Source organism: Hippopotamus amphibius, chromosome 10 (genome assembly GCF_030028045.1).
Source record: "Hippopotamus amphibius kiboko isolate mHipAmp2 chromosome 10, mHipAmp2.hap2, whole genome shotgun sequence".
Taxonomy (NCBI): domain Eukaryota; kingdom Metazoa; phylum Chordata; class Mammalia; order Artiodactyla; family Hippopotamidae; genus Hippopotamus; species Hippopotamus amphibius.
Genome location: NC_080195.1, coordinates 50,159,962 through 50,186,341, shown reverse-complemented (window position 1 = coordinate 50,186,341; position 26,380 = coordinate 50,159,962). Strand labels below are relative to the sequence as shown.

The 26,380-nt window shown below is 37.6% G+C and overlaps 1 protein-coding gene across 1 annotated transcript; it reads right to left on the bottom strand.

Moving 5' to 3' along the window:
* Nucleotides 1–349: 349 nt before the first annotated feature.
* MIX23 (mitochondrial matrix import factor 23) lies at nucleotides 350–26,380 on the bottom strand. Its single transcript, XM_057696786.1, has 6 exons — nucleotides 25,687–26,380; nucleotides 25,456–25,572; nucleotides 14,890–15,015; nucleotides 9,821–9,967; nucleotides 3,728–3,787; nucleotides 350–651 (listed from the first exon to the last, which is right to left on the bottom strand). The coding sequence occupies exons 1-6, from the start codon at nucleotides 25,720–25,722 to the stop codon at nucleotides 601–603; spliced, it is 537 nt and encodes a 178-aa protein (XP_057552769.1). The 5' UTR covers nucleotides 25,723–26,380; the 3' UTR covers nucleotides 350–600.

Genomic DNA, 26,380 nt, shown 5'->3' with positions numbered 1-26,380 from the left:
TTTAAATAGTTTGCTTTCCTTTTCATTGTCCACTGAAACATTATCCAAGAAAAGCTTTCCACCCAACATTAGTTTTTGCATACGAACACAAGATAAGTTAAGGTACAAAGAGAGTTTCTCTGGACAGTATCCAGCCCATATGACTGCCCTTTAACTTAAGAGCAATAAATCTAAAGAGATAAATAAGGAGATAAAACCATCAATGACCAAAAAGGTCTACACACGTCAATAAATTTGTAAAATTCAAAAAGGTACAATATAAATCAAATCAGATACTGAAACTATATTCAGCTTCTCTTACAAGAACTTACTGTCTCAACTTGGAAAACAATCAAATAATTATGTACACTGAGTCAGAAAATTATTTTAATAGTTACAAAACATTTTTTTTTTTTTACAGAATCAGTATAAAATAGCAGTTGATTTTTCCATAATTATCAGAATTATTTATACTTGAGGTCTTGGCTAAGTGGGGCTGAAATCAACAAAAGGTCTTGTGGACTGTTGGCTCAGAAACCTTCCTGGGAAGCCCACCGTGTTGACATCTGTCATGCTTAACTCTTATGAGATGACCCGGTTCTTTTTCAAAAAAGTATCTTTTTATTCATTCTTCGGAGGCTTGAAGTGAATTCGGCAGCGTTCATTAAACACCTAAGATATGTGAACAGAAACAAAGGTCACTGAGTCATCCTGTATAAATAAGGCCTGAATTAAATTAAATTTGGCATGGTACTTAAATTATTCAAGGAAAATATCATCACAAGCTAGCTTATTTAGTAACTAACAAATATGTTAATTCCATATTCTGGACATATTTTGGACAGTTAGACAAAAATATATAAAATAACATTAAGATAAAGCTTTTAAAAAATCCTTCTATAATAAAAATAGATTTTATTTAGATATCTGTCATGCTTTTCTAAATGAGTGCCAGAGCTTTCTCACATGCAGGTATACTTGAAGGGAGTCCAGTCTTTGGCGAAATCGTATCAGTTTATATAATGTTTTGTTCTGTTTACCTTTCTTCCTAAAAACTAAGCAAATGACATATCACAAATGTTAAAAGAACATTCTATGATTATGTGTCATATGGGACCGTGTCAAGTAAAACTTCTGGTACAGTCATTCAATGGAATATAATGCAAGCATAAAAAAGTAAGGAAGCTCTTTATGTTCTGATCTGAAAAGACCTCCGAGATATACTACGGGAAAAAAACAAAGCGTGGACAGTACAATTCTATTTGTCTGATAAAGGGGGAAGAGTGCGTGTGTGTGTATATACATACATACATACACAAAATGTTAAAGGGTGCAAATACCTGAAAGCATATACATCCTTTCAGAGGAAAGGGAAAGGAGGTAGTTAAAAGAGAGGCATGAGAGGTAGAATTTTTACTGTCTCTTTTAATATTAAAAATTTTTTTAATTGTGTCTAAGAATTTTATATCCAAAATTTTTTATAAATTCTAAAAATCTAAAACAATTTCTTCTCTGAATTTATCCTCATACAATACTGATGTAAGGAACAAACCATTTTAAGGTAAAAAAAAAAAACCAAACCCCTCCCCCTCCAAAGAAACGAACAAATGTTGGCTACTGTGGACTATCATAAAAATAAAAGAAAAATCTACATAGGGTACTGGTATTCAACTTCTTAAGCTGGGTGGAAGATATGTGTTCATTTTATTAACATTCTGTAAATTCCACATGTTACGTGCTCTTTGGCATATGTATCTCACAATTAAAAGAAAACATGAAGAAATGATAGACTCTTTCTGGCCTTTTTGTCTTATAGCTCCCGGCCCTGCAATGTCCCTGAGGTTCCCAATGCTCGGACCAGAGGAGGCTTCAGATTAGTGGTCTTACCACCCTGGTTGAGATGATATACACAACTTGGCCGAACCTCTCCAAATCCTTTTCCTAAATGACTTCCTAACCATTTTTGCTGGCCTGTTGCACCATGGCTATATTTTCTTTCTTTTAAAACAAGTAGCCTCATTATCTCTGGAGTGGATGGAGCATATTTTCTTTTAAACTAATATCAAGTCCAAAAATGTTTCACTCTTCCCACTATAATACAAGGGTGAGTCAAAAATTACCCACACTCCCATTATATTAAAACTTCTGTTGGCCGCACTGTCTTACCAGCGCTTTCCGTTCAAGGCTACTGTCTCCCCAGTCACTGCTGTGCAGGTGTGAATGTGTTACATCAGTTCATTTGTAACTGTGGTGCAAGCAAAAATGATTGTCCCACTTGTGATTTGCACAAAAGAAGAGCAGCGTGCAGTGATTTGTTTTTTGTGGTCTGAGGGTGTGCATGTCCTCACACTTCTGCCCACACCACTGACACTCTGCAAAAACTTTGTGTTTTGAGATGTTAAAGCATCCTCCCTATAGTCCTGATCTTGCTCCATCGGACTTTCACCTGTTTGGTCCCCTGAAAGCAGCCCTACGAGAATGCAGATTCACGTCTGATGAAGAAGTGAAGACAGCAGTGCATTCGTGGCTCACAGCTCAGCCTAAAACATTTTTTTAATGAGGGAACATGAAAGCTTGTTGACAGATGGACAAAGTGTACTGAAAAGCAAGGAGATTATGTGGGAAAATGATGTATTTGTCTTTTCTAAAAGTTAATTAAAATAAATTCTACAGTCAGAGTGCAGATAATTTTTGACTGATCCCCGCAAGTTTTACATACATCAACCCCTGCATTGGGTTTTCCAAACCAGATGTTCATTGTACCCCACCCCATCCCATCCCAAGAGTAAATATAATCTCTCCAGAGAATAGATGTGCATAAATATTGCCAAAATCTTTCAAGGAACAAATACTTTACTATGTAGGTGGGAAGGGCAGAAATAGGAAATCTTGGCAAAGAGGATAGGATAAAGAAATGTGATAAAGAAAATCAATTTGAATTTTGCAATTTTTTATGTTTTTGGTTGGTACACTCCGTTTTTGGTTGTTAACCTCCCTCTGGATTCAGCCCCATTGGCTAATTTCAAAGGATATAACAGAATTTTTAGTTCATTCTTTCAGATTTAACAGATTTTGCCCTTTGTAAATCTTTGAAGTTTTAGAGAGGACATGCAGACATACTTCTTCAGAAAACTAAAGTCTGAATTTTGTGATTTTTTAACTACAAGTAAAGTCCTGGGATCCTGGCCCCCCAATCTAATTCCTAATCAGAATCATGTAGGTGGTAACAAGGAGCATGTAAATCTAGGAGCCATAAAAAGCCCTATTACAAGATACCAGTAAAGCTACATACAAAAAAAGTTTCATGATCAGATATGTTAGAAAACAGACAACTGTGAAGGGGAGATAATATGAAAATTTATGGAAAGTAACTGAGTTCAGAAAGGCTAACTTAAACTAATAACCTGGTTGAAGGTTCCAAGTTAACAATTAATAACTCTAAATATCAAACAGCCCATAATTAACATTAGGAAACATACAGAACGGCTCCAATTCTGTTACCATGACGATCATGCAATTCTACCATGTGACTGTAAAGCCACTTTTCCTAAGATGGCTCTATCTGAATGCTAACCACAACCCCCTCTCCCTTCCAAAGAAGTTAAAACCTTCAAACCTTCAATAAATGAAGAGCTCTTTATTTTTCTCAAGTGCCCAAGGCACTCTTTAGACTACCCCCTCCTTGGTTTCCCTCTGCTAGTTCTGTTTCCCCTCCTAATTCTCTCCAAGGACCAACATTACTTTATACCTTCCAGCTCCTGTCATTTACCACCTCTTCAACATTCAGTTCTGACTGCATCCATTTCAACTGCAAGAAAGGAAAACAAAAATGAAGCGGTGAAAATTTAAAGAACTGAAACCAAACTCTATGTTTTCCTAACAAAACCAGCTGCTTTTGTTTCCAAAAAACAATACAATTAACAATTCTTTGTTAATGGTAACCCTTATGCCATATTTCAAAATCTTCTTCAACATAGTCATTCTTTGTCCAACCGCTGGGAGGCCCTGGCAGGTAGCACATGACCTATTTCCCTCCCATCTCTCCTCTCCTATCTTTGGTAACAATCCTACAGAGACAAGCAGAGCCCTGGGAGAAGGTGACTGCAACCTCAGCCATGCCAGCTAAAGGACTCCCTGGGAATTTCAACAGCTTGCTCTGAAAAGGAGCACAGATTCTAGCCAGGGGCTGGCCATCAGTCAAATATCACCTGTATTTTCCAATTCCCACCACAATGGTGTGGGGTAACTCATAACCCTCTCTTGCCAGGCCCTGTGCTTTGTCCTTCCTACGGACTGTGAACAACATGTCCCATCATGTTGTCCCCAAGCCAACACTGGCTGTTGGCACAGTCACCAAAAGGAACACAAAGTGAGCTTCTTGAAAGTAAGACTGCAGAGTCTGAAGCAATGCTGAGGTCAAAATCACGTTGCAAGTTGCTTTAACATCCTACCTTTTTGAGACCTCCTTTAAGCCAAATAAATTAAAAAACACCGAAAAAAAAATTCTCCTTCTATCTAATCAATTGCTAAAATTTTATAAAGCCATGGTTCTCAAGCTTTGCTGCATATTATAATCACCTTGAGAGCTTTTTTTTTTTTTTTAATTTATTTAGTTATTTATTTTATTGGCTGTGTTGGGTCTTTTTTGCTGTGTGCGGGCTTTCTTTTTAGTTGCGGTGAGTGGGGGCTACTTTGTTGTGGTGTGCAGGCTCCTCATTGCCATGGCTTCTCTTTTTGCAGAGCACGGGCTCTAGGCACGTGGGCTTCAGTAGTTGCAGCACATGGGCTCAATAGTTGTGGCTCACGGGCTCTAAAGCGCAGGCTCAATAGTTGTGGCACATGGGTTTAGTTGCTCTGCGGCATGTGGGATCTTCCTGGAGCGGGGATCGAACCCATGTCCCCTGCATTGGCAGGCAGATTCTTAACCACTGCGCCACCTAGGAAGCCCACCTTGAGAGCTTTAAAAAAAAAAAACCTCAAATGCCCAGGTAGTTTACAGAAGAAATACAAATGGTCAATAAACCTGTTTTTAAAATGCACAATCTTACTCATGTATAAAGAAATTCATATTAAGTCATAATATGACACAAAATTTTTTAAAAGAAGAATTCTGATAAGTTGGATAAAACCTAGTATTAGTGAGGGCATGGGGAAACATCCACTCACATATATTTTTAGTAGGACTATAAATTGTTGCAATTTCTATGGAGAGCAATTTGGTAAGACTTATCAAAAATGTAAATTCATATGTCCTTGAACTCAATAATTCCAGTTCTAGTTATTGATCCTGTTGCAACAAAGAAAATAGAAATGAGGTTTTCCTCTCCTGAAAACAAGGAAAATAAAGGGAACAGTGAACAGGCTAGAGAAGAAATATAAACTGACCTGAAAGAGTTAGTCACTCCTAGCTTTACCTGTTACTAATCTGTAGTGTCTGTAACTAGATTTGTACTTCACAAAGCTAATTACTCCCTGACACTATATGAATTACATCCTGCACCTATCACCCCCTAACTCTGTGTGAATTACATCCTACCTGGTGTTTACATTCCCTGTACTCCCTTGTAACAAATCACCCCTTGTAGCCTTTTGCATTTCAGAAAGAAGGTCACAGGCTGATAAACCAGAGACAAATGGACCCAACTACTGGGCTGCCTGACGCCAGTGGTGGCTGTTTTGAAATAATGCAAGAAGAAAAATGCAAGACCTTCACAACTTTGATCCTTATCATATACCCGGAGGACTGTGAGCCCCACCTATAAGATCCTCTCTGATTCACCAGGGAAGGGGGGACACAGTTCTTGAGGCGCTAGCCTGCTGTGTTTTCCCCTTTGCCTAGTGAAGAATTAAAAGCCATCTTTCTTTTCCTCCAAAATCTCTCTCTGTATTTCTGTTTGGCATTGGTGCCCAGAGAGCCAAGAATTTTTGGCAACAATCCTATGATATAGATTTGCAAAGACAGCACAGAGGAACAACAACAAACAAGAACAAGGAGGTGGCAACAAGGAGGAAAAACCTCATTTCTATTTTTATTTGAATAAAAGAAAAAAAAAACCCAGGAAGAAAAACAAAGAAGGGGACTATATAAGCCTCAAGAAATTGCAAAAAGGATCAGTTTTCCATACCTTAACCATACAGCCAGAGGTCTGAGGCTAAAAACGCTGAAGTCTTACTAACTTTCTTTTTAACTGCCAACCTAATTACTCTATCAAAAAAGTAGCCAATTTCATTGCCAGGTCCAGATGGCAGGGCCCATTGTACTCCTAGTTGCCTCTGGTCAGAGACTTGAAAGGAAAAAAGCTAACTAGTTCCAGGAGGAGAACCTGAAACTATTCAGGAAAATTAGGAGAAAAAAAGCATGAATTACAGGTTAAGGAAGCCAAGAGGTTAACAGCAGGATGATTTCTTCAGGCCAAAGTCAAGACCCAGGCCAGCAGATTTGGGAACAAAAATGCCAGAGAACTAGACAAGATCTGGGCAGCCATGAGTTGGGGACCCAGACCAAAGAACCTAACCATAAAGTAGGACTACAGCTCAGGCAGGAGGTTTGAGAAATGTGCACGTGACACTAGTAAGACTGGATGTGGTACTGATCCAACGTTGCTTATAAACTCCCCTCCTAGACTAAAAACTGGGGTTAGAGTATGGACCAGTATATAGGACTGAAACCATGAACAAGGGGAAGGATTGCATTTCTGATGTGCTGTGAAGTCAAGCCTGAGGAAGCCCTCCTGCTTGCAACAGAGCAACCTTAGTTTCAGATTTTAATCAGCTATATCCACCCAGAAATCATCAAAGCTTCATCGCTCTGTCAGAGCCTGGACTTTCTGCCAAAAAGTAACAACATCAAAGAACAGTGTTACAACAGGCCACTGAGACAGTGTTCATAATTGCTCTCAAATATTTAAAGGGATGTTGTGTAGAAATGAGTTTAGACTTATCCAGAGGGAAGATTAACGATCAGTAATTACAGTGTTACAAGGAGACAGATTTTCACAATAAGAAAATCTCTGAGCAATTGCATCTGTCCAAAAAGAGAACACACTGCCACATACAACTGTAGGTCTCCCCAGCCCCTTAATACTGGCTAAACAAAAGGTGGAAACCACTGATTGGGGGATATTGTAGAGAGGATTAATGTTACAAATATGAATCCCAGAGACTCAAAAAGGAAAGAAGCTGCTACCTCACATCAGTCAATATGCTAGCTCTTACATGTATCATATAATTTAATCCTCACCAAAAAAGAAAATATAAGAAATTATTAAGTATTATATCAACTCCATTTTACGAACTGAAAATCAGAAGTTTCAGAACAATTTACAAGGTTACAAAACCTCCAAGTGGCAGACAGGATTATTTCCTTAGAGCTGTCTGCCTTTATAATTCTTGTTTTTTTCTGTTCTTGAACACCACAGATATTACAGCCAGCTTCAAATATAATTTCAGTGCCACCAACAAAATGCTACCTTTGAGATGGTGGTTTTTGAGGCTTTGGGTCTTAAATAGGTAAACTTGCCCTCAAAGGCTACTAACAGGTGACAGCAGGTATATGATTCCAGCTAGGAGTGTGCTTTTTCTGAGGCAAGGATTCAGGTAAAGAACTGGGAATTTTCAGACTGGCATCACTGTATGTAAATAAATTATTCACTAAAGTAATCAGAATTTGACTACTTAATGTAAAAACAATGACTGAATCCAGAGTCAGAAAAGATGGGTTAAAGTCCCAGTTCTTACTAGCTTGTGACTTTGGGAACGTCAGTATCTCTCAATCTGTTTCCGCATAAAGAAAAGGTAGAGCTGGAACCCTTTCTGATTCTATATTCTTCATAGCAAACTTGAAAAAAAAATTCACGTTTCCTTATTTGCTTAAGTACTACTCATGGTTCCCGTCTACTCTTGTCCTATGCAACATTACAGGCTAGAAAACTACCTTTCATAACTCACTGGCTGGTTTCACCTCCTTGCAGTGACTGAACGGGACAGTAAAGGCATATGGGCAGAAGTGAGAGCGGACAAAACTGTGTGACACATCACTCCCAGACACTCAGAGGTTTCTGAACTTTGCTCTCTGCTAACGAGAGTCACTCTATTCTTTGTTTGACTTAATGTGCAAATAATGATTTTTCAGTTTCTGATTCAACAGCCCTGCCCTGCAGTTTCCTTTGTCAGTACTTCAAGAGCCTGTTAAAATACAAAATCCAGAAATAATGAGGTTCTAACCAGCTTTTTATAAATTATCAATAAGCCTTCATAAACACTGAGGGTAGGCTAAGATGACCATTATAGCCTAAGTTTACTGTCTGAAGAACCCACCACTGGCTGACGATGAGGAGGTGTGGGACACAGGGCTGAAGTAGCGTCATGAACAAAGAGAACAGTAAAGACAGTGGATGAATCCTGTATCCAGTGAGACATACCGCATTAGTGGGATGACTAAGAAAGTGCACACACTCACCTGTGTACAGCAAAAGAACAAAGGCTTGAGAGAGACAGCAAGGTCTCTTTTTCAAAGTTTGGCTACATCTACTAAACAAAGAACAAACTTCATAGCTTGTTCAGTATGAAAACATGATTCCATCTTGCACTGAATTTTCAGTCACTTTTCACGCAGCGATCAATAAGTCACTTATTGTGACATCTTAAAATACCGGCATGATTTTGATAATTATACAATGGTCATGTAAGAAAAAGCCCCTGTTCTTAGGAAATAACCAACATATGTAGGGGTAAAGGAGCATAATGTGCCCAACATATTCTCAAAATGCTAAGAAAAAAACGTGTATGGCGGGAAGGGAAGAAGACAGGGAAAGAAGGAGAGAAGGATGGAGGGGGAAGGAAGGGTGGAGGGAATGAACTGTAAAGCAGGTGGGGCAAAATGTAAACAATAGGTGAATATAGGTAAAGGGTACATGGGAGTTCCTTGTACTATTCGTGTAACTTTTCTGTAAGTTTGAAATTATATCAGAATGAAAAGTTATCCCTTAAGAACCACCCCCTCCCACACACACACAAGACAGCAATGCAGTCCACAAAATATGGTATACATTTCAACTGTTTTCCCAACAGGTCACATTTCAGGGCTAGAGAGAAATAGTTCTGCCTCACTAACTCTACTCTGAGGGCCACGCCCCCTCTACATTGCAGCTGACTTCAGGAAAATAAGCCATCCTCTAACATACTACTCAGTGGACACTGGTGTCTTCCTAAAGGGAAAAGGGCAGGGATGCGAGATGAAGTGGAAACAAAGCAGAGTCTGAAAAGAGTCCAAGACCCAAACCACCTTCTCCACAGCAAAAAAATAAACATAGTGAGGCGCCAGTGTACCTGATTATACTTAAATAGTACTACATTTTTATGGCCAAAGAGGGTAATATCCTGAAGTTAAATATCTGTATTACATTTCAGCAGATTTCTACAGATGAAATCAGAGGTAAATATTTTCAATATGTAAATATATTTAAAAAATGTTTCTTCTCAAGTCAAGCCTCAAAACAAAGATACAGATGTGATTTCCCTAGATTTTTTGATGTGGTGTTGGTCTGTATTAATCCTTGTATCTTTGACCACAGAATATATAAAGGAATGGAAATAACATATGATTACATACTTCTTTTAGCTAAAGCTGCTATACTGCATACTTTCATGAAATGCACATTAACTTGCCAATTAATATTGAAATATAATAAAATAAAGCCCATTAAAAATGAAGTACTAATCTCCCGGTCATTTTAAATAATAACCATATCTTACTCTGAATTTTTCGTGTTAAAAACTGCCTTTATTCTGAAGGTTATGTTTGGAAACATTGCCTCAGAAATGTAAGCCTTGTTCAACTTACCTTTGTCTGTTCTTTTCTAAGTTGCTTTAATAACGTTAAATCGTCCAAATTCTTTTCTCTCTCTTCTCGGAGCTGCTTTACTACTGATGAGGTTTGAGCTATACAATTTTTTATGACTCTGTCCCTACTGGCATGAGCCGCCATCAACTAAAAGAACAAAGGAAGGAAAAGAGAAAAAAAAAAAAAAAAATCACACCAATTTGTCACATTTCATTATTTTTTTAAAAAAATTTTTTAGACTACAGAAATGTAGAACTTTCTAAAACGATTTTTAAAAACTGAATCTATGGAAGATAAGATTGTGCTGAATGAGCTAGATCAAAGGCAGCAGCTGTGCGGGTGGAAGTGAAGAGGCTGGGCGGCCTTCTTCCTCACTAAGCTCCTGGGCCTTCCCGCTCTTCTTCCCGCGCTCCTTGCACTAGGCTTTTCATTTTAGTCTCAGTCTCCCTACATCCCTTCCTCTCCCATTATTTAATCTGTGTGTTCCTCTACCCTACACCCACCCTCACATGCCTCTGGGCCACTTCCTATTGATGTTCTTTCTTTTTTTGGCCTTTTTTTTTTTCAGCCTCACATTGTCAACAAGTGCAAAACATTATAAAGTAAGTAATGTAGAGAATCTCTTAGTTACAATAAAGAAAAACAAAGAATGCTACATTTACCTATGTCACATAGAACCCTTCCCAAGATTTTAAAGTTTAAATATTAACAAGGAAAAATTGTGTATGAAGTAGAGATGACTGATTCCATCAATTGCATGTGCTGACTAAAAGTTAAGGATGCCTGACAGAGCAATTCTTTATTAGCCTTCATCTTATTGTAATAAATCCAATACAATAATTTGCACCTATTTTCTGCCTTGATTCATTAATTATGAAGGTCATGTTTCAATTCAAACATATTCCCATGATCATAGCCAAATTCTGAAGATTAGCCCAAAAACCTGGGGTGGAGAAACAGCAAAATACTACAAAAATATGCAATTGCTGTTATAATTAATGATGCATAAATAACAGTGGTTCACCTCCAACTAAAATTTAAATGTTGGCTTGCTCCATTTAATCATGTTATGTCATTCCTTATTCTCTTCGAAGGGGGTTATCCTAATGCTATGCTAGTGATAGCTGTAACAGAAATAACCTAAGCATAGCATTGTATGTATTTATATAAAATCTAGGACTAACAACCATTCTATAAGCATTCTTCATAAGTATTTAAAATACGCCTCTTAAATGCTCGTATTGGGGCCCCGTGGTTGAGAATTCATGGTCTAATACACACCAGGAAAGAATAAACCTTTCTATTTCTAGAAGGCAATACTAAAAATGCATTAATTATATCCATGTGAAGGGAGAGAACTGCCTAATAGACATTAATCCCACCTACAGTAAATTTCTCTAATATGCTCATTTTTTTCATTGTAACATTTAGGATTCACAAGGACAGTCTCAAGACCTGTATTTATTAGCTAATATGCTGCTTCTGTTACTTACTAACTCCTTCAGGTATAATTACAGAAAATTAAAGGCGCCATTGAGGGTACAGAACTATTCTCCTCAAAACAGAATAAGAACACTCTTCAGAGTTAAGAAGCTCTCCCCGAGGCTGTGTGAGACTGGCTAAATAATTAGCATTTCCAGGCTTCAGTTTCCTCTTCTGTAAAACTATGAATTATGAGTAAATAATCGCTAATATCCTTTCCACCTCTAAAATTTAGAGGCAACATGAGTCAATACATTGCTCAGATGCCAGACACTATTTAATTGCTTTGATATTTTATCTAGCCCCCCCCCAGAAATTAGTGAAATAGCATCAGCACCAGCTAGAAGTCTGTCACAATATTCTCACTTTTCTATCTGCATTTCAAAATCAATTTCAAATTGTGGACATTTTATTAAAATGTTCAATATTTTTCTTTCTGTCTCTCTCCATAGTCTCGTTCCTTGGTTGGGCTTTCTTCCACTATCCCCTCTTTAACTTGGACCCTTCCCTGTGGATACACTTCTAGATACAGACTACCCTCTACCCTCACCTGATCCTTCAGATCAGCCCCACTGTGAACCCACTCCCATGTGAACAGGAATTACTGGGCAAATCATCTTTTACTCAATTATCAATTGAGTAAAACCATCTTTACTCAACTATCAATTATTTTAGTCTGTTTTCATGACCATCCTTCAATAAAATTCAAAATTAAGAGCATATGCAAGAGGAATACACATGGACTTTTATACATGTATGTCAAAGAAATGAGGACACTTGGTAACTAGTAATAGATGGCGTGACATAAGCCTACCAGAGGAAAAAATAACATGAAACCAGGCTAATTACCTCATTAGTATCAGATGCTTGAGGATTTGGTCACATGAGAATCATTTCTGATATGTAAAGTGCTTATCAAAGGAACTGAGATAAAATAATATTATTAAGAAACTCAGTAAGGTAAAACTGTGGTTACAGGAGAAAAATCCTGAATGATAAGCATATCATAGCCATACTTCCTTTGATTTGGGGTAAGCAATTTTGAAATGAAGACATTTGGGATGGGATACGAGAATGATTCAAACTAGTATAAAGGGGGTATATCTACAACTTCCTTGCTTTATTTTATCACAACTCTGAGAACTTCTTTTAGTCTAAAATTTTCACCTACTATCTTTTAATCATTATTTTAAACAATGCTTTTTGCCTTTAAGGGAAATATAATGCCAGCAGTTTTCCCAGTTATAGTTTTTTGGTGTTTCTCTTTTTAAGGTTGATTCTAAATTAAGTCTAAATTCTAATTTCCCAAACATCATTTTCAAATCCTGACAATGACCCTTGGTTTAACTATCATTAAAAACATTTAAAAACTGTGAATCAGTATGCTGTATACCTGAAACATATAATATTGTACATCAACTATACCTCCATTGAAAAAAAAGTTAATAAGTTTTTGTCATGGCATTTTTTTGTGTGTTTTAAGTCTTCCTCCAGAACTTCTGACAAAAAGATGTAAGGAGAAGCATACTTTTTAACATATATTCCAAAAGTTCATTATATTAACGAGATAGCTTTAAGAATTACTCTAAATTAATCACTGACACCAATAATAGTTTTGCATTTGTAAAGCACTGTTCCAAGTTCATAGACTTTTTCATTGTTCAGTATTGACTTTAACATTTATTTTGAAACTAAACAATAAACAACATAAAACTAGGAAACCTTCATATATTGAGGGAATATGCTCTAATAAGGGAATCTTACTGAAATTATTTCATTTTTGCTAAGAGTATACTTTTAAGATTTGTAATTTCTAAAATTAGTGCTTTATAATAACTTTGCCAATCTTTTCCTATGAAGAAGTATTATCATTAGAGAGTGAAACTATTCCTTCAGCAGCTATAAAAGGAAGGGTCAGGGACTAAAGACAGTCAGGGTAACTGTAAACAACTTGGACATGTCACAGTTTCACTTCTTAACTGAGACAATAACTAAAGGAACTCAGTGGTGCTTGTTAGCATGGGCACTCTACGGCAGGCTCGACCCCTGGAGCAAAGCTACTTGCTAAGTAGTCCTTTACATAACGTTCATGTTGCTGGATCCCTCTAGAATACAGATAGAGGAAAACCCAAACATATCCACAAGAATATCCAAAACAGAAAGGTTCCAAATTTAGTATGCAGGTTTATCCTGGTTCAACATAGGAATAAGAAATAATAACAATAACAACAACAGTAAGAGAAGCAGCAAGCATTTATATGTAAAACATCTGGAACAGTAAGCACTTTATATTAACTCACTTAATCCTTTAACAACCCTATCAACTAGATACTATTCTAATACTACTGAATATTTTACAAATAAGGAAACTGAGTCAGAGGTTATTTCAAGGTCACCCAGCTAGGAAGTAGCAGAGGTGAAATTTAATCTAGATTTGGAATCCATGTTGTTAATCACTATACTATAAACCTTTAGGTTAACAAGATTGTAAATGGAAACAACTGAATAGATTATAGAGATTATACATATGGGTAGTGAAGTGGGTCACTATAGTGATTACAAACCTCTAGTTCTTTAGACAGAGCTACCCAAAGAAACTAAGTGAACTGTTGAGAACAATCTCATAATAAATTAGGCCTTGGATCCATGCTCTCTACTTCCAATACTGGAGTCTACTCATTAAAGCCCACATCCTTGCAATTTTATGAAGCCACAAGAACTACCTGACCACTCAACAAAGTAACATGCAAAAATATCAGCAATTAATGCTCTGAATTTAATTGATATGAATAAGTTTATCCAAAACTTATTTTTTTTTCATGATTGGGAATTGGACTTAGATTTTTAAGCAATACCTTCTTTACAAGACTATGAATCCAAACAGTAATCTTGTGGTAGAGCCTAAAAAAGCAAATGCCACTTGAACATCAGTTTCCAAGTTAATAAAAAAAGATAAGTAAACTATAAAAAATACTTAGCTACATCATTATTTCCTTTTGCTTTTGGAAATTAAAAAGTGAAATAAAGGGGATCTTTAAGAGGCAATGAAAAAAATATATACTTGAGAAACCAAAGCCTCAGGAAAGGACAATTTATCTGTGGCTTTCCTTCACTCCTACCAAATGTTTCTTTCCCCTTCCTGATGAGTGAGGAAGATAGAAGATATACTGAAAGAAAGTGTGAAGGGTTTTAATTCTTCCTTATATCAGCTCTCTAGCTTCTTAAGAATGATTCAAAGACCCTGCTCTTGTTTCACTGTTTTACTGTACTTGACTGTTTCACTCTCTTCTTCATTCCTTGATGCATAAGGTTTTCTTAAGTTAAAGGCTGCCCTCAAGGGGATCAAAAAACACTGCTTTCATTCCTTAGACTTCCCTTCCCAGACTTGTGCTTAAGATCACACATTTCCTTTAGTTTGTAGAAACCGGATCAAAACTTATACACACCCTCAGGCGTGGGCAAGAAAACACGAAGATTCCATTCTTTTATCCACAGTTTAATTATATTTCAATTTTTTATTTCTTATTTTGCCTGCAGAGAAAGGCATAAAGGAAGCACAAAAGAAAAGACTCAAAAGATACACTTACAGACTCATAAAGTTGTTTACAGGTTTGGCTGGCATCAATTTTCCCTGCAAAGGAAGCTGTTGGAACCGTAGTGTTTAATTCATGTACTATTCTGTCATCAATCGTCCTCATCACCTTGAGTAATTCCTATACATATTTAAAATAAAAAAATAATAACTTGAATGGAAAGTTAAGTGATTAAAAAAAAAAAAAGACCATTTAAGCAAAAATAAATAAATAAAGCTCTTGGATATGTTACAACCCTGTAAATTAGAAGTGGGGAAACCATGCTATATATAGTGCAACCGCAGAAAAACCTTCATTACAAGAATGATAGATAGGTTATGCAACAGTAATTCTAACAATTGACACAACTCTGTTTCCTTGGCCCAATTGTGATCACCTTAAGTGTAAAGATTGTTTCATTCATTTGTAAACCCCATTTGCTGGCACAGTGCTTAGCCAACACTGTGTGTTCTTTCCATCTCCAACATATAGCCAACAAAGGATTCTACAGAACTTGATTACTTCAAATTGTCCAAAACAATCCAGCATAATTGCTTGCTCTATTTCCTCTCTATCATTCTAAAATGTGGTGCTAGATAGAAAACTTCTAGAAAGATATACAAGAAACTATCAGCAGTGATTACTGTGCAGACAATTAATCTATACCCTTTTAGGCTTTTTTTTTTTCCTTTTAGGCTTTTGTTTTTTAGTTTTTTTACTATGATTGTGTATTATTTTTGTAATAAAAATAAAGTATGCTGCTAGAAAAGGAATCAAGTCTCTCTGTGGTCTTCTTGTTCATAGAATGAGTAGAAATTAGTTTTACCTTCTCTCAGTTACCCAAGTTCACATTTCCCAAGGATCTCTCCCCTCTAAAAGAGGCTCCAACTCTCAAAAAAAAACCAACCAAAATAAAAATAATACCAAAACGGCAGGGACTAAGAAAGACCCTGATGAGTATACCAATATAGCACAGTCCCTTCTTCCCACATTTTGATTAGGGTACTTCTTTTCACTTGTCACTAGAGAAAGGCTGATCATCAGCTACCTTCTGTCTCCAGATAACATAAAGTCTAGAAAAGGTTCTAGACTTTTGCTTCTCTTTTGCTTTTAATCCGCCTCCATCTCACCCCAGCCCCACAAAACAAAACACAATCACTGAAAAATCATCAAGAAAATAGAAGTGTATAATATTAGGACTATACTTACTGAAAACATTCAATAAGTTAACATTTAATATTAACATGTATTAAAAGCATCTTTGCTTGATCCTTTACCTCCTTCAACATATGAACCTATTTCTTTGCCAAAGTTAAATCCATGACTGAAATCAACTTCATTTCTTTCATCCATTTGGATTTTTTTTTTGGTCATATTATAAATGACAGCTTTTAATCTGAAAATTGGCAGGAGTGTGATTTGTATACATTATTTGATCATATGATTGTGAATAAGTTCTAGTTACAATTTATTCTTTTTTATTAAATTATAGTTGATTTATAATATATTTCAAACATACAATGTAACAATTCAGTATTTTTACAGATTATACTAAATTTAAAATCATAAATTATTGGCTATATTCCCTATGCTATATCATCCATTAGTTAAAATAAACTTTTATTATGATTAAAGTATTACATGATCATTTTAGAAAAATTAGAAAAAAATGTAAAGAAAATAGAATCATTCATAGTTAACCATTATTAATAAGATGTGCCTTTAGTTTTTTCTACACATATCTGAAAATATTTTTTATAAAATTAAGTATTATATAACATTTAAAAGTCCTACTTCATGAAATTTATACCATGAGCATTTTGCCCTTATTACTTTGAAGACATTTTTTTAATAGGTGCATAAATATTTTATTCTGGGAGGTATCACAACTTATCTGACCATTTCCCCCACAATTAACAGTTAGGTGTTTCTAATTATAATAACCATTTAGGTCATTCAGTTTATGTCTGCAGCCTAGACTCTATTCCTATCAGGCTATTAATCTTTAATTAGTAATTTAATGCCCTTTTGTAGAACACAATCTAGAAGTAAAACAGCTTGTAGAAAGTTCATAATTTAGACTAATGAAAACAGGCAAACATCAGATCTAAAACCAATTTCACTATCTTATCCCCTCTTCTTATACCTATTTTTGTCAACAGTATCAAGACTCTCTGTAATCTGGAATTCTTAGGGGATAATCTCAACATATTCACTAAGCAACCACCACTTTATTTATTTATTTATTTTTTGGCACATGGGCTTAGTTGCTCCGTGGCATGTGGGATCTTCCTGGAGCAGGGATCGAACCTGTGTCCCCTGCATTGGCAGGCAGATTCTTAAACCACTGCGCCACCTAGGAAGCCCAACCACCACTTTAAATAATGTTTTATGTACAGCTGAGGATATAAAATGTCAATAAGTGGCAAATTCCAAACAAACGGTGGCAGCACTAGTTAGAGAGTCAAAAAATAGGTAAGTAGCAGACAGGGACCTTCCTTGCCAACTTTACCTCCTACAATTTGCTGATTAAAACAAAAACAAAAACCTTTAAAATCTCTCCTTTCCCTCTAACTATATCGAACTGATTCTGAGGCCAAGGCTATACTTCTTAGATCGAACTTTCTTTGGCTGAGAGTCCTCAGCAATCTTTCTTCTTTAAACGAATATAGCAATTAGAGAAAGAGACCACAGAGTTCATTCATTAACTTACTCTTCATTCAAAAAATATTTACTAATGTCTAGTACATGTTAGGCACCATTCTAAACACCAGGGCTACAACGGTGAATAAAACAGAAAAGGTCCTTGCTCTTATGGAGCAAAATTCTCATGGGGGGACAGACAATAAACAAGTACCCCAATAAACGAGATAATTTCAGTACTGAAAACTACTACAAAAAAGAAAACTGTGGTAACGGGATGAAGAGTGACTAGGTGATGCTGAGGGGCTAATAATACTTTAGACAGGGAGATCAAGAAAGGCCTCTTCAGGACACACCATCTGAGCTGAGATCTGAATGACATAAATAAGTCAACTAAAAGGACACCTGGGGGAACAAGTCAAAAATCAAGAGGCAAGAACAAACTTGGGGATGTTTGAAGAAATAAAGGAAGGCAAATGGGCTGGGAGTGAAAAAGGGAAAAAGTGGTATTAGGTAAGATCAGAGTTGACAAGAAAATGAAGGACAATCCAGAGCACAGAAACAATTAAGAATTCTGTTCTAAAGGAAACAGGGTTTTAGGCAAGGAAAAGATATAACAATTAATTTTTTAAAAGATAACTTCAGCTGCTATGTGGAGAATAGAAACAGGGTGACCAGCAGACTACTATGGTGGTCTAGGCAAGAGATAAAGATAGTTTGATTAAGAGGTAGCAGTGGAATCAGGGAGAAGTTGGATTCCATATATTTTGAAGATAGAGCTGACAGGATTTGCTGATGAATTGGTGTTGGGGGATGAGAAAAGAAAAATAGAAGGACGTTTAGGTTTGAGACAACTGAATGGATGGTAGTGCCATAAATTAATGGTGGGGAGAGATGGGGCAAGGAAAAGATTTGGAAGAAGTGGGAAGATCAAGAGTTCTATTCGGACTCACAGAATATTTTATATTTAGGATTATTGTTAATTGTATGTGACACTGGTGTTGTGTTTAAAATTGTAATCTTTTAGAAATAAAGACAGAAATATTTACAGGAAAAATCTACCTGGGATGTGCTTCAAAATAACCTGGTTAGGACTTCCCTGGTGGCGCAGTGGTTAACAATCCGCCTGCCAGTGCAGAGGACACGGGTTCAATCCCTGGTCCGGGAAGATCCCACATGCTGTGGAGCAACTAAGCCCGTGCACAACTACTGAGCCTGCATTCTAGAGCCCATGAGCCACAACTACTGAAGCCCACGCACCTAGAGCCTGTGCTCCACAACAAAAGAAGCCACTGCAATGAGAAACCTGCACACCGCAATGAAGAGTAGCCCCTGCTCTTCGCAACTAGAGAAAGCCCGTGCACAGCAACGAAGATCCAATACAGTCAATAAATAAATAAACAGAAAAAAAATTAAAAAAAAAAAATAACCTGGTTACGATGGGGAAAGTGGTAGTATATAAATGAAACAAGAGTGGCCATGAACTGATTGTTGGAGCTGAGGGATGAGTACACGGGAATTCATGGTACTCTCTCCTTTTGTGAAGTTTGAAATTTTGCATAATAAAGTTTTTTGTTGTTGTTGTTTTTTAAAATTCTGTTTTGAACATGTTAAATGAGATGCCTGTTAGATATGAGTAGAAAAGTTGAGTAGAGTGACTTCCCTGGTGGCGCAGTGGTTAAAAATCCGCCTGTTAATGCTAGGGGACACAGGTTTGATCTCTGCTCCAGGAAGATCCCACATGCCATGGAGCAACGAAGCTCGTGAGCCACAACTATTGAGCCCAAATGCCAAAACTACTGAAGCCCGCGCGCCTAGAGCCTGTGCCCTGCAACAAGAGAAGTCACCGCAATAAGAAGCCTGCACACCGCAACAGAGTAGCCCCTGCTCAATGGAACTAGAGAAAGACTGTGCACAGCAACAAAGACCCAACACAGCCAATGAATAAATAAAGTTTATATATTAAAAAAAAATAAAGATAAAGTTAAGAGGAAAGTTGAAAATTCCAGTCTGACACTGAACTGGGCTGAAGTTATAGTAACAAATTAATGTTTTTATTCATTTGTTCATTCACTCATTCATTCGTTTTTTAAAATTTATTTTTATTTTTTTGGCCATGCCGCATGGCATGCGGACTTAGCTCCCTGACCGGGGATTGAACACGGGCCCTCAGCAGTGAGAGCATGGAGTCCTAACCACTGGATGGCCAGGGAATTCCCCAAATTAATGTTTTTAAAGCCATGAGACAAGAAGACATCATTGAGAGAGACTGTAGGGAATAAATGGGGTTAATAATCAAGAAGGAACTCTAGCATCTAAAACTACAGGACAAAGACTGTGATGTCACAGAAGTCTGAAGAAGAAAGGTTTCAAGGAGGGAATGGTCAACTGTGTTGAATGTTACCAGGAAGTCAATAAAGATGGTGGACAGAAATTAGCTTTTTAGATTTAGCAGGACGGAAAGTATGGGTGATTTCACAAGTCATTTAAATAGAGTGTTTAATGGACTAAAAAGTTAATGTGGCTTAAGTACAGAGAGTAAGAGAAAGCATGGTGTAAAATGAGCCCCACCATTATAGATCACATTAGGATTTTAGTCTTTTTCCTGAGAACAACAGGGAACCAACGAAGTGTTTAAATACAGTGGAGTTATATGATCGGATTTGTATGCTGAAATGATTGCTTAGGTTAAAGTTAAAGAATTAAAGTGTGGAAAATGGATTAGAGAGGAACAAGAGTAGATGTAAAGAGGTTAGTTAGGAGACTGATGTAGCAATGCAAGTGAAAGATGTTATATCTTGATATTTCCTAGAGTTCTGACATTTCCTAGACTTTGAACTTTAGTTCTGAGTCTGATCATTAGCAATACAGCCAACTTTCTCTCCAATGAAACAATTTGGACATACTGTTAATTTCCTTATAGCAATGGGAATTTATTGGCATTAACTAGGCAATGAATCAATTTCACTCTTACAAAAGGAACCTACAAATGTGAATGTCACATATATCAGTTCTGTGTGCTAAAGAATCATCAATGTATGATCTAGCTTTTAACATGGTAGACACTAGCCACATGAGGTTATTTTAATTAAAATTAAATAAAATTTGGACTTCCCTGGTGTCTCAGTGGTTAAGAATCCGCCTGTCAATGCAGGGAACACGGGTTCGATCCCTGAACCAGGAAGATCCCACATGTCACGGCGCAACTAAGCCCCTGTGCCTGGAGCCTGTGCTCCACAACAAGAGAAGCCACTGCGCTGAGAAGCCCTCGCACCACCACAATAAATAAATAAATAATATTTTTTCAGTTGCACAAGCTAGATTTCAAGTGCTCAAGAGCCACATATTGCTAGTGGCTACCATATTGGACAGCACAAATTTCCACCATCACAGAAAGTTCTACTGGACAGTGCTGAATTTGAAATAATATAATAATCTCTAAACCAATAATGTACTCACTCAGGAACTGCTGAGAACTGTAAGCTATTTTTAAATGTCACAGAAAAGATACTAGAAATGCTAAAGATAAGGGGAAAAAAGGAGTAAGACTCAGGAAGGAATTTCTTTCAAAATTGCAAAAGGAGAAGGGAAATAACTACAAACTACCTCACAAGGCACAAATTTCTTTACAGTACAAAAAGTGCTAGGGTTCTTAAGGCAACTCCAAGGGGGTCTAGAGAAAAGCTCAGGCAGCCCTCACAGACTGAGAGCAGATGAAGGTTAATGCAGGCATATAAGTGCTGCCATTAAACCATGTGTATCATTCATAAGGAATTACTGATTACCTACCTGATACCCAGCTCCAATGGCATACCCTCTCTCCCACAAATTCACCAAGAAAATATAAAGACAGATGAGCAGATGTCATACAATAAACTGCAACACAAGGCCACAGAGAGAATACAGAAATATACACAGTCCAGTGGCTTTCTGAAGAGTACATCTTTGTATAGGAGCTAGAACCCTAATCAGCTTCTAAGTGTCAAAGCACAGCAAAAGACAGTGCTCCCAACTTTGTAGTACCTCCAGCTTCTCCTTCCATCCTCCTCAAAACAAGAAGAAATTCTAATATATTACGAATCTCTAACTTAAGGCTGACCCTTTAAAATTATTCAGGTACTTATCTTGGAATTGCATTTTATGTATTATCTTTAATTATGGGGTGAAAATCTCACCCTCCTGGAAGGCAATTTCAGTACAGAAGGACTGACTGTATCTCACATCAGGGAGGAGTAGAGAAAACTTTCTATTGCCCTTACAATTATACTATATTCTATTCCTAAGGTTCGTCCTTAGATAAATTCCTCATTATTTTGGGAAGCTTTTGGAGTATATGGGGGATGGTAAAAGGCCTATTACATAACAGTAAAATTAAAATGTACTCCATAGAATGACCTGGAATTTCTTAACCTTTCTTCTCCTCACTCTCCGCCTGAAGGTATCCAGAAGTAGATCCCATTCACATAGTGCTCTTTTTAGAAGACGTAGTTCCTCAAACTCCATTTTTATAACGATGCTCACACTGCGCTTCCCCCAAGCAGAAATACAAACGTGCCTGTAGCTGCCAGAGTCCTGTGTGGTCCTCTGCACTCCCAGGCACACTGATGCTAGAAAACAGTCTATTTAGTCTGCACCTAATTACCAAACAACTCAAAATCAATCGTGTGTAAATAAATACTCTTATCAGAAATACCAAGACCCAAACATTCTAGGAATACTTAGTTGATTTTGCTCAGGTGATATATGAACTGGGTCTCAGATAGGGTCAGGAAAGGGGTTTCAGGGTGTCAAGTGGAAAAAAAGCACAGAAATGACAAAACGTCATGTGTTCAGGGAAAAGTAGGCCTGTGTGGCTGGACAGCAGAGTTCAAACGTATACTGGAAGAGACAGAGGTTGGGGACAGAGAAATATGTATGAATAAGGGCAATGGTGAGGGATTTAACTAAGCAGAGGCACTTTGGGATTGAATTTTAAAAGGACTTGTGTGCCATGTTAAGCTGTTTAGACCTAGTCATATAATCCTGAAGTTAGATGCATGGTTCAGACTCTAAAATTCAGAAGACAACACTATGAAGCCATAGCACTATGGAGGTTAGATTGAAGGGGAGGTTTATTAGAGAAAGGAATGACTGAAGAGAAGAGCTACAGCAAAGCTAACTGCAAAAATGATAAGGCACTAACAAAGACTTTGGCAGTAGTAATAAATCTTACTAAAGCATCTCTTTTGATCATTTCACCTCCTCTGCTCACTGACTCCCTAACCTCACACTTGGCATTCAAGGCATTTCATAACTGCTTCCAATCTTTTGTGTAATCCCAATGCACCCCTGTGCAAATTTTGAATTCCAGGAATTTGCTATCCCACCCCCCCAATACATCAAACTTTCTGCCTATATACTATTCCTTCCATCTAGAATTCCCCTGGTTCTGTCCACCTAAGGCACAGCTCAATTAACATCTCGACTTAATTCTCTCCGAATTGTTACAGAACTGTGTTCATATTCTAAATATCTTCCACACTGTCTTATATCCTGCCCACTCAGTCTCTTCAAGTGCCTGTTACCTAGCAGGTATCTGTTACAGATTGAACCGTGTTCCCCCTCAGCCCCCCTCCCATCCCCAATTTCATGTTGAAGTCCTAACATCCAATGTGACTGTATTTGGAGACAGGGCTGAGGTAATTAAGGTTAAATGAGGTCATAAGGGTGGGACTCCAATCTCATAGAACTGGTGTCATTGTAAGAGGAAGAGACACCAGAGATTTCTCTCCTGTGTGCACAAAGACGTCGTATGAGGACACAGTGATGAGGTAGCAACTTACTTTGAAATGCATCAAAAATAAAAAATAAAAAAGGTGAATTGATGGATAGATTGAGGGATGGACATGTGATTTAGTAAATAGTGAATCACTGGAGAATCTAGACAGCAGATACATCAGTACTCATTGCAAAATTCTTTCAACTTTTCTACAGTGTTTGAACATCTTCATAATAAAATTCTGTTGGAAAAATACCTAAATCTTTATAATAAAAAATACATGATTTCTTTCCATGGTATTCAGTGCAGTGCTTTTCACACATAAGGTACTTACACAAAATGTAATGGTTTCGTAGCTCTAAAAAATATAAACTTTGATTAATAATCTGTGAGTGTCCCCAGTTAACCACAGTTTATAATTTTACAAAACTCATTTAAACCTAAATGTTACACTAAAATTTTACATTTAATTTTTTTTTTCTTTTACATTTGTATGCCTCTGAGGCAGTAGGGGCAAATGTTCTTATACTTATTTACAATGAGGTTAAATGATATGCCAAAGTCAGCTCTGACAAACCAGATCTTCTGACTTTTAACCCAGGGTATTCTCCACTATAAACCACACATTTGGAAAAGTCCTACAGAAACAATCTAAAAATTTCTCCAGGTTTCACTAATGAGGTTCATTTTATGACCTTTTTATTTACATTATCTCTGTGAATAAAATGGTTCTGCAAGACAGTTTAGCTTTTGCCCTACTTACATCTTATCTGACCTTCCAAAAGAAAAATCAAAGTGTTCTTTAAGCACTGTTGGTTGCTCAAAGAGAGCCCTTGAAATTTAGTTTTAGAGATTCAAATAATTATAGAGATGGAAGCCATTTTAAATGTTATTTAACATAATCTTATTTTACAGATTCAAAAGTTAATTATGGGAGGGTTAAGTGATTAGCTCAAGGCCCCAAAGCTATTAATGGCAGAAGTAGTACTAGAACCCAGAACATCCAACTCCCTAACCAGGGTTCTTTCTGATAAACTTTAAGGCTATCATTGCTCAATTATCTGAGCTCATTAACTCAAGTTAAATCACAGGACTAATGCGACAAGACCAAGGCCACAAATGGGCTGGTTAACCTTAAATATTCCATATACTTTAGGATCCAAAAGTCTTTTTTCTATCTTAAGATTTTTACAAATATTTGTATTTGCTGGGCACTTTGATCACATCTGAAATCTGCTGCTATTGTGCTGATCTAATCTGTGCAGCTGAAGTGAAAAGAGTGTATATAATGGTGGAAAAACCCTACAGAAACTTTTTGACCAAATCATGTTTTTCAAATAATTCAATCTGTTGAGATTATCTTCAAGAACATCACTCCCTAAAAACGGCTCCAAGCACAATGCTTGCTAGAGAGGTCAAAAATCCTCTGCAGCAATAATCCTCTGTAGCAATAATTCAGTATCTTTAGTCAAAAACACATTTTTCACGATTTTTAAGCAGCACATTTATGCCTACACTGGAACAGATAACTTTCATAGCAACTTGATCAGAATCCAGACCCCCTGTTTTTTAATTAGTGGGTTAATAATCAGCCCTAGACCTCTGGTGTTTGAGTATATAAAATATATAACCTTTTCCTTAAATGTTATATTTTACTCTAATGGTTGGGAAGGCAGAGCACCGGCGCAGGTACTAGATTTAAAACGCCCCTCCAAGGCTCCAAATGTTCTGCCCCATCAAAACAGTAACACTGGCAAAGTTTTTTTTGTTTTATCAAGTAAATAAGCTCTCCTGCCTTTTCTTCTCTCCTACTAAATGCTAAGCTTAAAGTAGGAGGGGAATGACTGAGGCTAAGAGCTGGGTTCAGGGGATAGCTAAAAGGTTGTTACCATCCCTACCCACCCGGCCCGAGCTCGGCTTTGCCACCACGGAACCACCGGAGTTTCTGGGTACAGTTACTCCAGGCCTGGGAGGCGCACGGAGAGCCATGACCCCGAGGCAGAAGCCTCGCTCCGTTAAGGCCAAGCTCGCGCCCCCATGACCTCCAATGCCTCAAAAAGAGAGTCTTTAAATGCCCGCTTCTGCAACAACTGGCCCGCACTCTCTCCCAGGCCAGAGCAGGGAACAGGGTCGGGGGACAAAAGGATGGCACGCCTGCCACGTGAGGAAAACCCCATCACCTGGAACTCCGCGAACTCCTCACAGTTCACACCGCCACTGGGCGCCGCCATATTGGACAAACACGAGGCCCCCGCCGCGAGCCAATCACCGCGGAGCAAAGTTGTCCGCGGCGCCGCCTAACAAAAAATATTAAAGGAAATCTCAGCAAGAGAGCTGAGCAAGGTTCGTCTTTTCCCCGATCCTCGCCCACGTCGAGACCCGTAGCACTATCCTTCTTTTCACTCCTGTACCTTTAACATGTCCTCTTGGAACCGGCCCGGGTCCATAGATCGAAGAAAGTCAGAACTTGCAGGGATCGTTTTACTCCAATCCTATTTTCTTACAAAAAGGGAAAGTTTCCTGGTCGCACCAACCAGATGCTGCGAGGAGCAACTCTAAAGTAGAAGTGAGGTTTTTCTTAACCCTCCTACCCTGTCCCTAGAGCAGAGACGCTTTGTTCTGTGAGAATTTGCGCCCACCAAGAAATGTCAAGAAAAGACATTTCTGGCAGTGTGGGGTAAGGGCTGAAGGTGTTCCGGGGTGCAAATAATAAAATATTTAGTTTTATAAAAGTAGGCAAATAGAAAACAAAATAGGAAGCACACGTGAATTTCTCAGGGAGCCTAAGAGATACTCCCAAAGCCAACATGAGATGAAGGCCACTGGTCACTAAGAACCCAATTACATAGGTTTGAAAAAGACACGTACGGATTCGTTGAAAACACTGGAACAGCGTATTGAAATACTGGTTTATCTAGGCAGTGTGATTCCTGGGTCTAGAGTTCACAAAAGTCCTACAATAAGTACATTACTCTCCTTCTGTTTTAAACGGATGCTTTCTTAGGTGCACAAAAGGACACTACAAAGGCCCTCGAATCCGAAGCTCCAAAAGAGCACTCTTAAGGCCGCTTCCCAGAGGCAGCGCCATGACGCGCGGGGCCAGGA

Excerpts from the sequence above, each read along its gene's own strand:
- MIX23 (XM_057696786.1), bottom strand. The coding sequence starts at position 25,722 with ATGGACCCGGGCCGGTTCCAAGAGGACATGTTAAAG. Across the intron at positions 25,573-25,686 it reads TCCAAGAGGACATGTTAAAG|GCGGCGCCGCGGACAACTTT; the intron begins GTACAGGAGTGA and ends ATTTTTTGTTAG. Across the intron at positions 15,016-25,455 it reads AGGAGTTCGCGGAGTTCCAG|GAATTACTCAAGGTGATGAG; the intron begins GTGATGGGGTTT and ends AAATATGTATAG.